Raw genomic sequence first — 20,533 nt, forward strand, 5'->3', positions numbered from 1 at the left:
CCCTCTGGAATGACTTACAGCAGGAGGCTGTCAGCTGGGAAATTCTGTTGATGTTTGAAATGCCTGCAGTGCCAGAGTCATTTAAAACGGCACGTGACCACGCTCTGGCCCTGTGCCAGAGCCGGGCTTGCGTGTCGCCACGTCAGTGCTGGGTGCCTACGACAGCTGTACACGGAAAACATCTGGCACCTTCATATGCCTAACGTACTACGCAGTGTGTGAAAACGGGGAGCCTCTTCCTGACACAGACGGGAGCAGACAAGCGTGTGTGTGGGACCTCACTTTAACTAGCAACTAAACATACGACACACTCTTCCTCTTGGATTAAAAAATAGAGCTGAGGGACAGCACCCAGGCCTGTGAGTTCAAGCCCAGGACCCCAAACAAAAATAACCTCTTGGCGTCTGCATTCTATGCAAAATTCAGGGAGACCAGAGGGAAGGCAGTGACAAGATCCAAACCAGGTGTTGGTGGCTCACACCTGTAATCCCAGCTGCTCTGAGGCGGAGGGAGGAGGATGGAGGATCATGGTTCAAAGCCAGGCTGGGTAAGAAAGTCAGTGAGACTTCTGTCTCCAGTTAATGTGTGTCTCAGAGCAATAGAGGAAGCACCAAGCTCAGGGGCAGCACCTCGGCCCTGAGCTCAAGCCATACAAGTGACCAAAAAGACACATGGTGAGCATCTTTAACATTAAGTGTGTGTATGTGTGTGTAAGAGTGTGTGTGCTCACACTTGTACCAGGGTTTGAACTCAGGGCCTTGCCCTCTTGCTTGGTTTTTTTTCACTCAAGGCTGGGATTCTGCCTCTTGGACCACAGCTCTACTTTTGGCTTTTTGCTGGAGGTAAAAGCCTCACAAACTTTCTTGCCGAGGCTGGCTTGACCATGATTCTCACATCTCAGCCACCTAATTAGCCAGGGTTACAGGTATGAACCTGGGCATTTGGCAGGTTTAAAAATTCTTTAATGACCATCTAATGTGAAGAAAGCCAAACGCCTTGCCCAGTTCCGGTGGCTCACACCTGCACTCCTAGCTGCTCAGGAGGCCGACGTGGAAGGATGGCAGGAAAGTCCGTGAGGCTCTTATGACCAATGAACCACCAGAAAAATAGACGTGGCACTGTGGCTCAAGTGGTAGAACGCTAGCCTTGAGCAAAAGAAGCTCGGGCAGCGCCAGGCCCTGAGTTCAAGGCCCATGAGTGGCACCAAAAAAAGCCACACAGCAGCAGCTTCATTCTAATTGATGGATGGTAGATTGCGTCCACCTTCTAGGAACTTTACTGTTATGGCCCCTTGGCTTCCATTCCTGTGGGCGTGAGTGGCTATAAACTGTGTCATGCTTTTGAGATTTATGGCACTGTTGGTATTGCCCTATAAATTTTAATGGCATCCTTCCCATAGTCCAATGCTACTGATAAAATTTATTGAGCCCTAAAGCTGTAATTTGTTAATGAGCTTTCTCTCCAGCCTGCTTTGCAGCACGGAAGCCCGTCCTATCCCTGGAACTTTTTCTGGCCAGTTTTATAAGACTTGCATACACAGGTTTAGTGAGAAAAGATTCGGTGCACACTATGGGCTGTAGAAAAATGCTACCTGGCTCTAGAAGCAGAAGAACTGATTCACACAGTTGACATTTATTTCTTTCAGAAAAATATGAATCGTCGTTGTTGAAAAAAAAAAAACAAAAAAAGGGAAGGGGAAAGAAAAATCAGGCACCAGTGTCTCACGCCTATAATCCCAGCTACAAAGGAGGCTGAGATGAGGAAAATCTGTGAGATTCTTATCTGCAGTTAACTACAAAAGTCAGAAATGGAGCCGTGGCTCAGGTCGTAAGGTGCGCTAGCCTTGAGTGAAAAAGCTAAGTGACAGCATCCTGGCCCCGAGTTCAAGACCCAGCACCGGTGCAAAAAGAGAGAGTAACACCTGACGAGGTGCATGTTTAGATCAGCAGTGGTAGAAACAGTCTGGATTTCTTTGTAAATCGCATTTCTGTGGCAAAGCACATCCATCGAGAAATCTGTGACTCAGTCTGTCAATTTCTCTTAAATCCTTTGGCAAAAATGGCTTCTGTTTCTCGAAACATTACTGCAGCGGAACAAACAAAGCTCTCCGGTGTCAGAACCTATGTGTTGATTTTTGAAAGGTTTATTTTCCCATATGTAGTGAGTTGGCATAGCTGCTTCTCTTAATGTTAAGAAAGCTTAGTTTTATTGTCATGTTTGAAGAGAACCAGGGTGCGTATGATTAGCCTCCAAAATTGGTAACCTGGATTTTTTTTTCCAGTCCTGGGGTTTCCACTCAGAGGTGGCGCTGTCCTTGAGTTTTTTGCTCAAGGCCAGCACTCTACCACTCGAGCCACAGCGCCACTTCTGGCTTTTTCTGTCTATGGTGCTGGGAAATCGAACCCAGGGCTTCATGCATGCCAGGTGAGCACTCTACCACTGAGCCACCTGCCCAGCCTGGTAACCTGGATTTTTTTAAGTGCATATGTGTGCATTGCTCTCTCTCTCTGTGTATGCATGTGTGTGTGCATTGCTCTGTGTGTGTAAGCATGTGTGTGCATTGCTCTGTGTGTGTATGTGTGTGTGCATTGCTCTGTGTGTATGCATGTGTGTGCATTGCTGTGTGTGTGCATGTGTGCATTGCTCTGTGTGTGTGCATGTGTGCATTGCTCTGTGTGTGCATGTGCATTGTTGTGTATATGCATGTGTGTGTGCATTGCCCTGTGTGTGTATGTATGCATGTGTGTGCATTGCTCTGTGTGTGTGTGCATGTGTGTGTGTGCATGCACACATGGATGCATGCAAGTACCGGGGCTTGAACTCAGAGCCTGGCACTTTCACTTGGCCTTTTCACTCAAGGCTGATGCTCTGACACTTGAGCCACACCTCCACATCAGGCTTTACATTGGCTATTTAGAAATAAAGAGTCTCGCAGACTTTCTTGGCAAGCTGGCTTTGAACCTCCATCCTCAGATCTCAGCCACTTGGGTAGCAGGGATTAAAGGTGTGAGCCATTGGTCCCTGGGTTTACTTCGTTTCTTAAGGGTCTTTACTTTGGGGAGGGTCTCTGTGGGCTGATTGTTTGGAGAACCTGTAGCAGTTCAGATAGTCAGGAATACAGTGTTTGTTTGCTGCTGGGTGATTGCAGACACTTGAACAGCATCCTTGGTAACTCGGTTAATTTAGTATGTACTCTGTTTACGCGTTCCTCACCCTTGTGAACTAAGGAAGGAGCCCTTGATTTCTAGTTCAAACGACATTTAAGAAAGCAGAGTCACCATACTCTAATGGTTCATTCCTGTCATCCTAACTACTGGAGATCATCTGAGAGCAGAAGGATCAAAGTTTGAGGCCAGTCTAGGCAGAAAAGTTCATAAGAGCTTTCCTTAGAAATAACCAGCAAGGAGTTGGGCAGGTGGCTCAGTGGCAGAGAGAGTGCTCGCCTAGCATGCATGAAGCCCTGGGTTCGATTCCTCAGCACCACATACATAGAAAAAGCCAGAAGTGGTGCTGTGGCTCAAGTGGTAGAGTGCTAGCCTTGAGCTGAAGAGCTGAGGGACAGTGCCCAGGCCCTGAGATCAAGCCCCAGGACTGGCAAAAAAGAAAGAGATAAAGAAAGGAAGAACTAGCAGAAACAGAGTTGAAGGTGTTGCGGCTCAAGTGGTAGAACACCAGCCTAGCAAGGGCAGGAAGGAGAGGAGGCAGGCAGGCAGGCAGGCAGGCAGGCAGGCAGGCAGGCAGGCAGGCAGACAGACAGACAGGCGAACACACACACACACACACACACACACACACACACACACACACACTCATATTTGCATAAGCACATTAGTGTTCAAAAAAATACTAAGTTCAAAGTCTAGATTGGTCTTAACAAGACTCATGAGACCATGCGATATGAATTTGAACAGCAGCCCGAGGAGATGTTATTTAAAGCGTAGAGCACCTTCTAATACCCTCCTGTGTGGTGACATCTTCTTGGCTCTTCGTGTTAGCTAGCTCTACAAAAACATGCATTTCCCTGATGACTGCAAAACAGCCTAAACTTTTAATTAACTTTTATTTCATACAGAATCATCCTAAGGAAATGAATTGCTAATTCTTATCAGTGTTTTTACATTTTTAAGATTTTAGTCTTCGTCATGAGTGTTTGCTGCTTTTTAATTGCTCAGTGGCTTTTTGTATCAAATATATGTCCAGGCACCAGTGGCTCACGCCTGTCATCCTAGCTACTCAGGAAGCTGAGATCTGAGGATTGTGGTTCAGAGCCAGCCCTGGCAGGAAAGTCCATGAGACTCTTATCTCCAATTAACAACCAGAAAACCAGAAGTGGCGCTGTGGCTCAAGTGGTAGAGCGCTTGCCGTGAGCTGAAGAGCTGAGGGACAGCGCCCAGGCCCAGAGGTAAAGCTCCACGACCAACAATATACATACATACATACATACATATATATATGGAGAGAGAGAGAGGGAGATGTAAATCTGGCTCATTGGACCATATCTATACATTTGCACTGCATGTGTTTTTTTGGTGTGTATGTGCCAGTGCTGGGACTTGAACTTGGGGTTAGGGTGCTGTTTCTTAGCTTTTTTGCTCACAGCTGGTGCTCCACTACTTGACCATACCTCCCATTCCAGCTTTTTGATGATTAACTAGAAGAGTCTCACAGCCTTTCCTGCCTGGGCTGGCTTTGAGCTAGGATCTTCAGCTCTCAGCCTCCTGCGTAGCTGGGATGTCGGGCGTGAGCCGCCGGTGCCCAGCTTCGCTGGTCCATTTATGTCCTAAGTTTAGGTAACTTCTGTTTGTCCCTGAGCTTTTTCACCCACGCTTTCTCACGACTGCTCGAGCCACACCTCCCCGTCCAGTGTGTGGTTTGGTTTGGTTTTGCGGCTGGTCCTGGTGCTTGAACTCTGGGCTGGATGCACTGTCTCTGAGCTTCTGAAGGCTAGCGCTCTACCACTGAAGCCACTCTCAGCTTTTTTTCAAGTAGTTTATTAGAGATAAGTCTCATGAAGTTTCCTGCCCAGGCTGGCTTCAAACCGTGATGCTCAGATCTCAGCCTCCTGCGTAGCTGGGATGAGGGGCGTGAGCCACCCGTCCCTGGCTTTTTTTTTTTTTTTTTTTTTTATTGTAAAGATACTATACAGAGGGTTACAGTTACATGAGTGAGGTAATCAGTACACTTCCTCTTGAGCATTGTTACCCCCTCCATTGTTTTCCCCCTACCATCCCCTCCCTCCCTCCCTTCCCCAAGGTTCTTTTTTATTGTGATTAAGTGATTACTTAATTTCCAGTAATTCACAGTATTGTGGAATAATGATGCTCCTTTAAAGTCACAAGTTCATTCTAACTTTCCTGGAGCAAATTGTCTATCACAGTCTGTAATATATAACAGTGCTCACATGTTATATACCATATATGTGATCAGCAGCATGGGGATATTTGGTAGTGGTTCAACCAGATGAGTGGGAGTTCTTTGTTTCTTAAGTCCTGTTAGTTTTGTCATATCACCTAACATTTTGGATTTATCATCCACTTATCAGGGAGACCATGTACTGTTTGTCTCTTCGTTCTTGGCTTACCTCGCTCAACATGATTCCTTCTAGCTCCATCCATTTCCCTGCAAATGCCATTATTTTGTCATTTCTAATGGCTGCATAATATTCCATTGTGTATAGATACCACAATTTTTGGATCCATTCATCTGTGGTGGGGCATCTAGGTTGTTTCCATATCCTAGCTATTGCTAACAGTGCTACAATAAACATGGAGGTGCACGTGTCCTTGTATATTGGTTCCTGTTGTTCAGGGTAGATGCCTAGAAGTGGTATGACTGGGTCGTAAGGGAGGTCAATCTTTAGCTTTCTAAGGACCCTCCAGACTGCTTTCCAAAGTGGTTGTATGAGTGTACATTCCCACCAGCAGTGTAATAGCATTCCTCGTTCTCCACATCCCCTCCAGCATTTGTTGTTGGCTGATTTGTGGATGTGGGACATTCTGACTGGGGTAAGGTGGTATCTCAGGGTTGTCTTTATTTGCATTTCCTTCACCACCAGGGATGATGAACATTTCCTCATGTGTTTCTTTGCCATTTTTATTTCTTCATTTGAGAAGTCCCTCTTTAGTTCCCTTGCCCATTTAGTAATTGGTTTGTTAGGTTTGGGAGGGATTAGTTTCTTGAGTTCTCTGTATATACAGGATGTTAACCCCTTGTCTGATATATTGCTGGTAAATATTTTTTCCCAATTAGTTGGTTGTCTTTCTAGCTTGGTTGCGATAGCTTTATCTGTGCAGAAGCTTTTTATTTTAAGGTAGTCCCATTTGTCGAGTCTCTCTCCAATTTGTTGTGACCCTGGGACTCTGTTCAGGAAGTTCCTTCCTGTGCCTATTAGTTCAAGTGTCTCTCCTACTCTGTCCTGCAGTAGTTTCAGAGATTCAGGTTTAATGTTAAGGTCTTTAATCCATTTTGAGTTGATGTTGGTGCATGGTGATAGGCTGGGGTCCACTTTTAGTTTTCTGCATGTGGCTGCCCAGTTTTCCCAGCACCAGCGGTTCAAGAGGCTGTGTTTCTTCCATTGTATGTCTTTGGCTCCTTTGTCGAATATCAGCTGGCTGTAGGCCTGTGGATTTATTTCTGGATCTTCTATTCTGTTCCATTGGTCTTCGGGTCTGTTTTTGTGCCAGTACCATGCTGTCTTTGTTATTATAGCTCTGTAGTAGAGTTTGAAGTTCGGCATGGATAGCCCTCCCATATTGTCTTTATCCCCTAGAATTGTTTTGGCTATTCTAGGTCTTTTGTTGTTCCATATGAATTTTTGGACTGTTTTCTGTATTTCAGTGATGTACGTCATTGGGATTTTAATAGGAATTGCGTTGAATTTGTATATTAGTTTTGGAAGTATTACCATCTTTACTATATTAAGTCGGCCTATCCAAGAGCATGGGAGGTCTTTCCATTTCCTAGTGTCTTCTGCAATTTCTTTCTTTAACTTTTTATAGTTCTCATTAAATAGTTCTTTTACATCTTTGGTTAGGTTAATTCCTAAATATTTTATTTTTCGGGAGGTTATTGTGAATGGGGTTGCTCCCTTTATTTCCCTCTCTTCCTGTACATTATCAGTGTATAGGAAGGCAACTGATTTTTGTGGGTTTATTTTGTATCCTGCTATTTTGCCGAAGTGATTTGTGATTTCTAAGAGTTTGGGGATGGAGTTTTTGGGATCGTGGAGGTATAGTATCATGTCGTCTGCAAAAAGGGATAGCTTAACTTCTTCTTTCCCTATGCGGATCCCTTTAATGTCTTTTTCTTGCCTTATTGCCCTGGCTAAGGGTTCTAGGACTATATTGAAGAGGAGTGGAGACAATGGGCATCCTTGCCTTGTTCCTGATTTTAGGAGAATTGGTTGTAGCTTTTCCCCATTAAGTATAATATTGGCTATTGGTCTGTCATAAATGGCTTTTATTGTTTTTAGAAATGTTCCTTCTATTCCTATTTTCTCCAGAGCTTTTAGCATGAATGAATGTTGAATTTTGTCAAAGGCCTTTTCTGCATCTGTGGCGATAATCATGTGATTCTTGACCTTGGCTCTGTTGATATGTTGGATTACATTTATTGACTTACGTATGTTAAACCATCCCTGTGTCTCTGGGATGAAGCCTACCTGATCATAGTGAATTATTTTTTTTTATATGTTTCTGGATTCTGTTAGCTAGAATCTTGTTAAGGATCTTTGCATCTGTGTTCATCAAAGAGATTGGCCTGTAATTCTCCTTTTTGGTTGGGTCTTTGCCTGGTTTGGGGATGAGTGTGATATTGGCTTCGTAGAATGAGTTTGGGATAGCTCCCTCCTTCTCTGTTTCTCTGAAGAGCTTGAGGAGTATGGGTATTAGTTCTTGTTTAAAGGTCTTATAGAATTCTGCTGTGAATCCATCTGGTCCTGGGCTTTTTTTTGTTGGAAGACTTTTGATAGCTTCCTGTATCTCATTATAGGATATTGGCTTATTTAATTGGTTAACTTCTTCTTTGCTCAGTTTGGGCAACTTGTATTTCTCTAAAAATGCATCCATTTCTGCCCGATTTTCTTCCTTTAGAGAGTATAGCTTTTGAAAGTAGTCTGTTAGAATTGTTTGGATATCTTGGGTACGTGTTGTGATGTTTCCCGTGGCATCCCTAATCCTATTAATATGGGTTTCCTCTCTTCTTTTTTTAATTAATCTAGCCAATGGGCCATCAATTTTGTTTATTTTTTCAAAGAACCAGCTTTTTGTTTGGTTTATTTTGGTTATGGTTTTCTGATTTTCTAATTGGTTAATCTCTGCTTTTAATTTGGTTATCTGGCTTCGTCTAGTAGCTTTAGGTCCCATTTTTTCTTGTTTTTCTAGCTGTTTTAATTGCAACATGAGATTATTTACTTGGTCTGTCTCCATTCTCTTGATGTGGGCACTGAGGGCAATAAATTTGCCCCTCAGGACTGCTTTTGCTGTGTCCCACAAGTTTCTTTGTGAGGTGTTTTCATTTTCATTGAGTTGTAGGAAATGCTTTATTTCTTCTCTGATCTCTTCTGTTATCCAGGCATTGTTAAGGAGTGTGCTGTTCAATTTCCATGTATTAGAGAAATTTCTGTGGTATGCTTTGTTATTGAGAGCTAGCTTGATTCCACTGTGGTCAGATAGGATACAGGGGATTATGTCGATCCCTTTGTATTTGCTTAAGTTCCTTGCATGAACTATGATATGGTCTATTTTGGAGAAAGTTCCGTGAGCTGCTGAGAAGAATGTGTACTGTGTTGTTTTAGGGTGAAATACTCGGTAGATGTCAGTTAATTCCGCTTGAAGTATGGCCTCTCTTAATTCGGTAGCTTCTTTGCCAATCCTCTGGTTGGTAGACCTGTCCTTTGGTGAGAGTGGTGTGTTAAAGTCTCCTAGTATTATCGTATTGGGATCTATTTTATTCTGTAGGTTTGAGAGCATTTGTTTGACATATCTGGGTGCACCAATATTTGGGGCATATAAGTTGATGATGGTTATATCTTCCTCTTGGATTGTTCCCTTTATTAATATGTAGTGTCCGTCCTTGTCTTTCTGTACTGATTTTAATGAAAAGTTTATTTTGTCAGATATCAGGATAGCTACACCTGCTTTCTTACTGGGGGCGTTTGATTGGTAGATCCTTTTCCACCCCTTCACTCTGAGTTTGTTTGTATGTTTGGCTGAGAGGTGGGTCTCCTGAAGGCAACAGATGGATGGGTCTTGTTTTCTGATCCAGTCCTCAGTTCGTTTTCTTTTAATTGGCAAATTCAGCCCATTTATATTAAGAGAAAGTATAGAGAGATGCATTGTTGTCCCTGCCATTCCGTTTTCCTAAGTTTTTCTTCTTTCCTTTCCTCCTGTGCTTGCTCAGTTAGACTTTGAGTAATGCCTGTTTGGGGCAGGCCCCAGTTCCTGGTTGCTTTCTTCAGGTTGTGTCCCCCCTCTTAGAATTCTTTGTAATGCTGGCTTAATGTTTATGTATTCATTTAGTTTTTCTTTGCTATTAAAAGTTTTCAGTTCTCCATCGAATGTGAATGCTAGCTTTGCCGGGTAGATCAGTCTGGGTTGGCAGTTATTGGCTCTCAGGGCTCGTATGGTGCTTTCCCAGGCTTTTCTTGCATTCATTGTTTGTGTGGAGAGATCTGCAGTAATTCTTATTTTTTTCCCGTTGTAGTATAGCTCCTTCTTCATTTTTGCTGCATGCAGGATTGTTTCCTTATTATTCAGATCTATCATTTTTACTATAATGTGTCTAGAAGTGTTTCTCCTGGGGTCTTGCTTGTTGGGTGTTCGATAAGCTTTTGTGATGTAGTTAAGATGGTCGTTTTTGAGGTGGGGAAAATTTTCATTGATTATCTTGTTAAATAGGTGTTGCATTCCCTTGCTCTGGAATTCCTCACCTTCGTCCACTCCAATTATGCGAAGGTTAAATTTTTTAGCATTATCTGCTTGCTCTTGAATATCCCTTTGGTTTAATTTGAGTGATTTTTCCATATCTGTCACTTTTTGGTCCAGTTGGTGTATTCTGTCTTCTGTATCTGACACTCTACCTTCCATTTCATTCACTCTGTTGACAGTGGCTTCTATTGTGGTTTGCATGGAGGAAATGGATCCCTTTATGGATTCAATGTTGGTTCTCAGAGTACTGATCTCACCTCTCAATGAGGTATGCATTACCTCTAATTTGGCGTTTATCTCACTTCTTACTGAGGTTTGTGCAGCTTCTATTTTTGCATGCATCTCTTGTTTGATACCCTGTATCTCTTTGGATAGTTCATCCTTGTGCTCTTTCAATTTCTGATCAATTTCTCGCTTTATTTCTTGAGTCATTGCCTCCAGCAACCCTTGGATGTAGCTTTTGTCTTCCATTCCTGCTTTGCTCCCACTGGGGCTCTCCCCTGGGTGGCTGCTGGCTTTTGAGGTGAGCTTGCTGTCCTGGGTGGTGGTAAACCTTGTGATTTTTCTCTGTGATTTTCGCATGGAGGTTCAGGAGACTGCTCTTCAATTTTGTTTTGGTGTGTTTGTCTTTGCTGGTTGCTGATTCTGTATTGGTAGAGAGAGTCTGTGCCTGATCTGGGTTCTGTTGGGAGTCTATTTCCAGCTGCTATTCTGACTTACTTAGGATTCTCAGCTCTCTGCTGTAGATTCCTGGCAGTTCCTGCCTTTGGAAGGGTTGAGCAGCCTAGACTGCTTGTGTTTGCTCCTACGGGTGCTCTTGTGAAGAACAGATGCTCTGGATGCACTCTCCCCAATACTGGAGTCTGCTATGGGCTCCTGATGTGTTTTTGTTTGTTTTGGGCTGGTTGTGGGCTTGAACTCTAGGTTTGGGTGCTGTCCCTCAGCTTTTCAGCTCAAGGCTGGCACCCTACCATTTGAGCCACAGCACCACTTCTGACCCTTTTTGCTTTTGTGATGCTGAGGAATCAGATCCAGGGCCTCATACATCCAAGACTATCACTCTATTGCTGAGCCGCCTTAACAGTCTGCGCTCCTGCTTACTATCAGGTGCTGGCAGCCTGTGTTGCCCAATTCCCAGTCTAGGGTATATGGGTGGAGTTTTGGTGGGGTTTGGGCTTCTCTTGTCCTGGGCCTCCAGGTCTTTTGTTGTCATAGGCGTGCTTCCCGGGGAGTGTTGTTTCCTGGTTTTCTCCCCTCTGTTGAGGCGTATGCTCAGCTTTTTACTTCAATTGGGAGGAGTTGGTTGTGTTGTTCAGGCGCCGGATCCCCGGGCCTGGTTCCGGCCCCAGCCTGGAGCGCGCTTGTTAGGCCTGTGCTGATGTGTATACCACCTAGGTTATGCAGCCTGGAGCGCACTCGTTAGGCCTGTGCTGATGTGTATACCACCTAGGTTATACAGCCTGGGGGACACAGTTTAAATTTCTTCTACTGTTGGTAGTCTTGACCCAGGGGCGCTGTTCCTGGCTTGGGCATTTAAGCTCCCTTCCAGGGGTGCTCTTGCTCTAGTCCGGCCAGCTGAGTGTGCTCCATGGGCTGGTGGAGCTCTCAAACAGTTCCCAGTTTTAGTGGGTCCTGTGGTCCGGGTGTTGGGGGTAGGGAGTCTAGGTCAGGGACTGGGGATTCCCTCCAGCTCTGGTCTCCCTTGAGGGATACACTTCCCCTGTGGGGTACTCACCCTGGAGCTGGTTGTTTCTGTGTGGTGTAGGTCGTCAGTTGTTGTTGCAATCCGGGCTGGGTTGGGCGGTGGTGGCTCTGTGTGATTCTTTTCTGTCTCTGCCTCTGTCGAAGCTGTCGGGTCAAAAGTGTCCACGCTCAGGCAGCTTCTTCGCGGTACCTCTGGGGCCCAAGCGGCCCAGCCAGGTCGCTGCGATTGGGCGGGCGGGTGGTCTGCCGACAGGTCCCTTTGTCGCGCTGCTGGTGCTGAGCGGCTTTGGAGGGATGGAGCCTCTCTGGCTCGGGTGGAGAGTGGGGCGGGGGGTGGGATCCTCGTGGAGACTCCCGGCTGGTAGGTTTCTCTGTTCCTGACGATCCGCTGTTCTGCAAACCAGTACCTGGTGATCTGAAAGCGGCCCCCTGTGTCTCTGCTGTGACTCTGGGGCTCCCGCAGCCCCCGCCAGGCCGGCTCCGGTCCCTGCCTTTTAAGAGGTCGGCTTATGCGTGTGACGCGTTTGGCTCCCTGTGACCCCTTCTCCTGTTCTCCCCTGTTCCCATCGCAACCTCAGACTCCTTCTTTCTAACACTACAGCAAGAAACGGGGCCCAATAACGTATTGTTTTTATACTTCTCACGTGAGATCTTCGTTCCAGTAAAATCACTTCCTAAGGTTCCCTATGGCTCCACCTTCTATAAATATTAAGGAAAGCGCATCTGCAAAGACAATACAGAAAAATACCACTGATAGGTGTGTTTTTTTTTCATGCTGATACCGATACCAATAATAACTATGCACACAAGCCAGTTCTGGTGGCCCACCCCTATAATTCCAGCTGCTCAGATCAGGCTAAGATCTGAGGATCTTGGTTCGAAGCCAGGGCAGGCAGAAAAATTCTGTGATACTCTGACTTCCAGTTAATCATCAAAAAGCTGGGACTGGGGGTGTGGTCAGGTGGTAGAGCACCAGCTGTGAGAACAAACGCTAAGGAACAGCAAAATATCCAGAAGTGGAGGTGTGGCTCACGTGGTTAGAGCCCTAGCCTTGGGCAAAAGAAAGCCGAGAGCGAGCACTGGGCCCTGAGTTCAAGTCCCAGTGCCAGCACACACACACACACACACACACACACACACACACACACACACACACACACCACTTATTCTCTGGCAGTGTGTTACTGAACAAAAATTAATACACTCACGACTCAGAAAACTCAATGAAGTCAGTAGCTGTGGGACGGCCTTTGTCCGTGTCACAGTGCCCTCTGGAAGACTGGTTCTGAATTCTCAGGGGAATGCCATCCTTTTGGCCCCCGGCTCTGTGATGGCTGGTTCACCACCTGCGCCTTCAGTGTAGGACTTGTTTTCTCTGGAGGTTGGGCCTGGAGCTTCAGGGTGGGATGTCTAAAGGCTAATTCAGAGTGGTCACCCCGGGGGGCCCTGTGAGGAGGTCGGAAGGGTGGTCTCTACAAAGGATCCCTGAATAACACCATGATTTCTATTGTTTTGTACTTTTGTTTGTTTCCTTCTTTTGTGCTGATACTGGGCTTGAACTCGGGCTCTGAGCCCTGTCCCTTAGCTTTTTTGATGGAAACAATCATTCAGAGAGTCTTCCCAAAGGGATTTTTTTGTACCTTCCCTGGGGAAAATAATTTGTGTTCTTTTCCTTGGCCTGCACCCAGCCAGGTGGGCTGGCCCATCCTAACTCATGTACAAAGTTATGATTGCAGTAAATACTATTTCACAATGACAGTTTTTAGTTTTTTGAAATAAGCCTGTTAATGCCATTCATCGTGAAACATCATGCCATGATAAGCCTTCAAAAAACAGCTGGCCACTCAGGGCTCACTCCCATAGTCCTAGTAGATACTCGGGAGGCTGAGATAGGAGGATCGCAGTTCAAAGCCAGCCTGGGTGGGAAAGTCCTTGAGACTCTTATCTCCAGTGAACCACCAAAAAGGGGAAGTGAAGGGGTAGCTCCGTGCCAGGGCCAGCCTGAAGTAAAATGTCCAAGGGTGAGTACAGCCCCGAGTTCAGCCGCAGTCCTGCACGCACACCCCTCGGTGCACACACACGAATCCACATTAAGGCTGCATCTCAATTAGATCAGCTTTTACTACATCCCGCAAGCGTTAACATTATTCTTTAAAACCCCCCAAGTAATAAAAAAGTTCCCCAAACAATGGACAAACAAAATAAATCCTAGATTAGTTAGGGATTTGCCCCCCGAAAGACTTGACATTTGTTTAAAATATATGTGGAGAGGAATGGTGTAAGCTGATTGGGAGAAAGCCAACTGCGTTCACGTTTGTGCAGCAAGAAACAAGCCATTGGCCGTAAGGATGTAAAGCTTTCTGCCTGGCAGAAACCCAGATCATTTTTTTTTTTAACCCAGCACTGGGTAAAACAACAGATACGGGGAAGCACGGCTGTTAATGGCGCCTCGTGTGTGAGCAGTGACTTCAGTTATTAATAAGATCCACAAACCCAGGGAGGAGGGCGCGAGCTCAGGACGCGTTCGCTCCGAGACACCGACAGCCGCTTTCAGCCTGTGTAGCGGGGCCCTGGCTCCCAGCCACCCTCTCTACTCCAGAGGGCGAGGCCTGAGGAGAGGCTGTGAGACTCTTCAGCTCACCAGGAAATCGGTGGAAGTGGTGACCTAAACGGTGGAGGGACAGTGCCCAGGCCCCGGGTTCAAATAACTAACCCATCAGTAAAAATGGAACCATGTAACTTGAGGGGCTGGGTGGGTTGGGAAGGAGTGTGGTACTGGTGATGTATCTGTGACTTGACTTCAGCCGATTTATTGAATTGAACCCAATATCAAACATAAAAACGGAGCCTGGCAGGAGTGGCTAATGCCGTAATCCCCACTTAGGGGGCCAGCCCAGACAGCAAAGCCTGTGAGACTCTTACCTACAATGAGCCAATGAGAAGAGCGCCAGCCTTGAGCTCAGGGGCAGCGCCCAGGCCCTGAGTCCCAGCCCCAGGCCTGCACCACAAAAATAAACAAAATCTCAGGAGGCTGCCGGGCGCTGGTGGCTCACGCCTGTAATCCTAGCTACTCAGGAGGCTGAGATCCGAGGATTGCGGTTCAAAGCCAGCCCGGGCAGGAGAGACCATGAGACTCCTATCTCCAATAAACCACCAGAAAACCGGAAGCAGAGCTGTGGCTCAAGCAGTAGAGCGCCAGCCCGAGCCACAGACAAAGCTCAGGAGCAGCGCCCAGGCTCTGAGTTCAGGTCTCAGGACCAAGGGCATGAACGTCACCTCCGCGTCGCCTTGTGTCTTTCAGCTGACTACAGGTCTGGCCTTCCCCCGCTGGCAGAGCCGGAGACATGACCTGAGCTCCGGATGCCCGCGCCCGGGGCCCCCGGGGACTGCTGCGCGCCATGGAGCTGAAGGTGTGGGTGGACGGAGTCCAGAGGACCGTCTGCGGGGTCACCGAAGCCACCACCTGCCAGGACGTGGTCATAGCCTTAGCACAGGCCATCGGTAGGTCCGCGACTGGGGGCCTGTCCTCCCAGTGCCATTTCTGGTGCTTGAACTCGGGGCCTGGGCCCTGTCCCAGAGCTCTTTTGATCAAAGGCTGGCGCTCCACCACTTGAACCACAGCGCCACTTCTGGTTTTCTGTAAGTCTCGTGGACTTTCCAGCCCAGGCTGGCTTTGAACTGTGATCCTCAGCTCTCAGCCTCTTGAGCAGCTGGGATTATAGGCGTGAGCCACAGGGGCTGGCCAGTCTCACAATATTTTTACTTTATTTCTGTCACAAGAAATAATAGTGTTTGTTGGTTTGTTGGACTGTTTGCGTGCTGAAACCCAGGCTTGAACTCAGGGCCTGAGTGTTGTTCCTGGGATTTTTTTTGCTCATGGCTGGCTCTCTATCATGAATCTGTATTTCCTCTTTCGTTATTTTGATTTGGGTTTTTTGTTTGCTTGCTTGCTTGTTTTTTGCCGGTCCTGGGGCTTGAACTCTGATCTTGAGCTCTGTCCCTGAGCTCCTCTTGCTCGAAGCTAGAGCTCTACCACTTAAGCCACAGCGCCATTTCCACCTTGTTCTGTGATTAATTGGAGATAAAGAGTCTCACTTGGACTTTCTTGATCAGACTTCCCTGATCCTTCAAGCTGCCACCCTCAGATCTCAGCCTCCTGAGCAGCTGGGGTTACAGGCGTGAGCCGCTGGGTCCTGCTATAGTATAGGTTCATGAAACTCTCATGGAAGTTTTTATGGCTGCAGGAGCAAAGCATCTGTTAGTATAAAACACGCATGGCTATAGGAAAGTTTATCGTACATGTATAAAATATTATACATCAGATTATTACAGATAATCAACATAGTTTTTAATATGCCCCAAACACGAGCGCATGCCAATGTTGAATGCCCAAAAGATTCAGAATCTCTGACTCTGCATAATACTCACTGGGTGCTGTCTCCCGTCTGTAATCCCAGATACTTAGGAGGCTGAGATCTGAGGGTCAGAGTTCAAAGCAGCCTTAGTCTGTGAGACTTATCTCAAGTTAACCAACAAAACAAAGCTAGACATGGAGGCATGGCTCAAGTAGTAGAGCACCTTGCCTTGAGTGTCAAAGCCAGGAGAGAGTACTGTGGCCCTGAGTTCAAGCCCTGTACACACACACACACACACACACACACACACACACACACACACACACACACACACACACACACACACACACACACACACACACACACACACACACACACACACCCCCCACACACACACACACACACACACACACACACACCTTTTAACTGTACTCAAGGTTTACATTTCCTTAAAGGAGATATTGCCATATGCAATATCCTGTTTCAGTTTAATGTACACTAGTATTTACATTCCTACATACAGATACCCACTTACTGAAAGTGTAAGGGAGAAAATGCTATCAGTTCAGAAGCATTTGAAACTGGGGTTCAGGGGGAAGGTAAAAAAGAAAGGGAAGTCTACTGCCTCATATATAATATGATATATATACAGTATAATTACGAGGTTGCGAGATCCATTTTCTTTGTAATAATAATAACTAGGATCATTGCCCAGTGCCGGAGGCTCACCTCTATAAATTCTAGCCACTCAGAAGGCTGAGCTCTGAGGAGCTGAGGTTTGAAGCCAGCCTGAGCAGACAAGTCCACGAGACTCCCTATCTCCAGTTAACCAGCAAAAACCCAGAAATGGAGGCTTGGTTCATGGGGTAGAGTACCAGCTTTAAGCAGAAAACGGCCAGCCCACTGCACAAAGCCTTGAGTTCAAGTCCCAGTACTGGCACAGAAACAAAAAGAGGGATTGGATGGAGTAGTGGCTCAGTTGGTAGAGCGCCAGCCAATGGTTCAAAGCATCAGGTACTGAGTTCCAATCACAATCTTGGAACTAAAATAGATAGATGGATGCATGCATAGATAGAAGATAGATAGATGATAGATAGATACATAGATAGATAGATAGATAGATAGATAGATAGATAGATAGATAGATAGATAGATAATGGATGGGTGGATGGACGGGCAGACACACAACCTACAGTTATCAAACAGATATGTTGCGTTGGCTTAGTTCCTGCAAGTCCCATTTTGACAGTGTCATGTTTTTCTCAATCTAGGTCGAACTGGAAGATACACCCTCATAGAAAAGTGGAGAGATACTGAAAGGCATCTTGCACCTCATGAAAACCCGATCATTTCTTTGAATAAATGGGGGCAGTATGCGAGCGACGTGCAGCTCATTCTGCGAAGAACGGGGCCGTCGCTCAGTGAGCGCCCCACTTCTGACAGCGTGGCCCGCATTCCAGAAAGAACTTTGTACAGGCAGAGTCTGCCCCCCTTAGCCAAGCTGAGGCCCCCGGGAGACAAGGCCATCAAGAGGAGAGAGCCCAAGAGGAAATCTTTGACTTTCACCGGAGGGGCCAAAGGCTTAATGGACATCTTTGGGAAAGGGAAAGAAACTGAATTCAAACAAAAGGTGTTAAATAGTTGCAGAGCGACCGCCGATGAGCTGAAGAAGCTGATCCGCCTGCAGACCGAGCAACTCCAGTCCATCGAGAAGCAGCTGGAATCGAATGAACTCGAGATCCGATTTTGGGAACAAAAGTATCACTCAAACTTGGAAGAAGAGATCATCCGCCTCGAGCAAAAGATCAAACGGAATGCCGTGGAAATCGAGGAAGAAGAGTTTTGGGAAAATGAATTGCAGATTGAGCAAGAAAATGAAAAGCAGCTGAAAGATCAGCTTCAGGAAATAAGGCAGAAGATCACGGACTGCGAGAGCAAACTGAAAGACTATGTGGCCCAAATCCAGTCGATAGAAAACGGTCTTGAAGCAGAGAAACTGCAGCAGGAAGTTCAGAAAGCCCAAGTCAACGAAGAGGAGGTTAAAGGAAAGATCGGCAAGGTCCGGGGGGAGATTGACCTGCAGGGCCAGCAGAGCCAGCGGCTGGAGAACGGGATCAAGGCTGTGGAGCGGTCTCTGGGGCAAGTCACCAAGCGACTGCAGGTACCAGGGAGAGCGTCAGGACTGGGGCGCAGGCCTGCCGGCCCAGCTGCCCAGGCGGCCGAGGGGGAAGGGTGGTCGTGCTCAGCCAGCCTGCTCAGGAGTTGTGGCTCCAGTGGGGAGAGCCTGAGGCCCTGAGTTCGAGTCTCGGGACAGGCACACAGTTGTGTTTTCATTCTCAAAATGTCCTTCCCCGACCATTGCTTTGTTTTCAGGGCTTTCTGTCTAGGGAAAGAGTTAGCAGTGGGGCTGACGTCCTGGAATTCTGTGACCAGGCTTACCTGAGAAGAGCAGGAGAAAGGCTGACGCACCTGGGCCTGGCTGGGCGATTCCTGCTCGGCAGGCCTTAGGTCTGGGCCTGGCATTAGGCCTGGGCCTGGCCTTAGGTCTGGGCCTGGCCTTAGGCCTGGGCCTGGCGTTAGGTCTGGGCCTGGCCTTAGGTCTGTGCCTGGCTGGGCGATTCCTGCTCGGCAGGTGTTAGGCCTGGGCCTGGCTGGGCGATTCCTGCTTGGCAGGCCTTAGGTCTGGGCCTGGCGTTAGGTCTGTGCCTGGCTGGGCGATTCCTGCTCGGCAGGCCTTAGGTCTGGGCCTGGCGCAGGCTGGCAGTGCGGGTCGCGGGTCCCTTCCCCTTCTCAAGGCAAAGATCCAAAGCCAGGCTCAGCACCAGGAGCCTGCTCACAGGGCGGGCTTGCCTGGCCATTGCTCTGCTGTGGCCGACCCAGCTCCAGCCTGGGTCCCTTCCTCCTCTCCACAGTGCCCCTCCTCCTCCTCTTCCTCTCCACAGTTTCCCTCCTCCTCCTCTCCATAGTACCCCTCCTCCTCCTCTCCACAGTACCCCTCCTCCTCCTCCTCCTCCTCTCCATAGTGCCCCTCCTCCTCTCCACAGTACCCCTCCTCCTACTCCTCTCCACAGTACCTCCTCCTCTCCATACTGCCTCCTCCCCCTCTCCAGAGTACCCCCCACCCTGTGCTTTGTCTGGAAGAGGGGTACAAAAATTAACTCTCTGGCTGGACACTGGTGGCTCACGCCTGTCATCCTAGCTACTCAGGAGGCTGAGATCTGAGGATCATGGTTCCAAGCCAGACCAGGCACGAAAGTCCGTGAGACTCTTATCTCCTAAACCACTAGAAAACCAGAAGTGGTGCTGTGGCTCAAGTGGTAGAGCACTCGCCTTGAGCTGAAGAGCTGAGGGACAGCACCCAGGCCCTGAGTTCAAGCCCCATGACTGACCAAAAAAAAAAAAAAAAGAAAAAGGAATTAACTCTCTGGGTGTCTCCCCTGGTATGTGTTCATTCATCACGGATCACTCCATTTAGAATTCCTAGACGTTTATTTTTTGCATGGCTGTGTGCCTGTGTGCTGGTCCTAGGGCTTGAACTCAGGGCCTGGGTGCTGTTGTGAGCTGTTTTGCTCAAGGCTGGTGCTCTGCCACTTGAGCCATGGCTCCACCTCCAGTTTCCTGGTGGTTTGAGGTAAGAATCTCCTAGCCCTCCCAGCCAGGGCTGGTTTTGAACCTTAATCCTCAGATTTCAGCCTCCTGAGCAGCCAGGCATGAGCCACTGGTTCCCAACTTGAGTATCCAGTCTTGAAAGGCTGTGTGGTTAAGATAGGAGTCTTATGAAGTTGTATCAAACAGTCTCTCTGAGATGTTAGTCAAGAGACTCAATTATAAGCGGCTATTTTAAATTTAAATTCTTTAAACAAGCCAGGTGTTGGTGGCTCATGCCTGTAATCCCAGCTGCTCAGGAGCTCAGGCCCGGGCAGGAAGGTTCATAAGACTCTCTTCTCCAGATAACTATCAAAAGGCCAGAAGTGGAAGTGTGGCCACAGTGCCAGCCTTGTAGGGCAAAGCTAAGCAACAGCATTCAGGGCCTGAGTTCCAGCCTCAGTATTGTTACTGGAAGAAAGAAAGAAAGTCAAAGGAAGAAATAAATGTATTCTATTAACACAGTAAGATTTGTGTGTGTGTGTGTGTGTGTGTGTGTGTGTGCATGCGTGCGTGTGTGTGTGTGTGCGTGCATGTGAGCACACGTGCCTTGGTGCTGTCCCTGAGCTTTTTCACTCATAGCTGGTGCTCTACCACTTGAACCGCACCTCCACTTGCAGATTTTTCCTGGTTCGTTGGAGATAAGAGTCTCATGGACTTTTCTCCCTGGGCTGGCTTTGAACCATGATCCTCAGATCTCAGCCTCCTGGGTAGTTAGGATGACAGGCGTGAGCCACAGGTGCCAGGCACCCAGTGTTTTGTTTGTTTGTTTGTTTTATCTTACTGAAGTCTGCAGACTTGAATGTGTATGAATGTGCAGGGTTAGAGTTAGAGCTGAGCGAAGTTACTGCCGGAGCCTTCCCTGGCTCGTAGCGCTCACCGCAGTGTGATGGAGACATCTCG

At 47.3% G+C, this 20,533-nt stretch overlaps 1 protein-coding gene across 5 annotated transcripts in view; it reads left to right on the top strand.

The window, feature by feature from the left end:
- Rassf8 (Ras association domain family member 8) overlaps positions 1–20,533 on the top strand; it is a 58,074-nt gene that overhangs the window by 31,714 nt on the left and 5,827 nt on the right. For 2 of the 5 annotated variants that reach the window (XM_070011614.1, XM_070011615.1), the window contains 2 exons: positions 14,932–15,131; positions 17,257–18,146. In XM_070011614.1, coding sequence (XP_069867715.1) covers positions 15,029–15,131; positions 17,257–18,146 — 993 coding nt within the window. In that variant the 5' untranslated portion in view covers positions 14,932–15,028. Of the gene's footprint in view, positions 1–4,200; positions 4,403–12,927; positions 13,012–14,931; positions 15,132–17,256; positions 18,147–20,533 lie in introns of those variants that run through there. The other 3 variants (XM_070011616.1, XM_070011617.1, XM_070011618.1) reach the window with 3 other exon arrangements.

Source organism: Dipodomys merriami, unplaced genomic scaffold, assembly GCF_024711535.1.
Source record: "Dipodomys merriami isolate MVZ:Mamm:240054 unplaced genomic scaffold, mDipMer1.0.p SCAF_84, whole genome shotgun sequence".
NCBI classification, from domain to species: Eukaryota; Metazoa; Chordata; class Mammalia; order Rodentia; family Heteromyidae; genus Dipodomys; species Dipodomys merriami.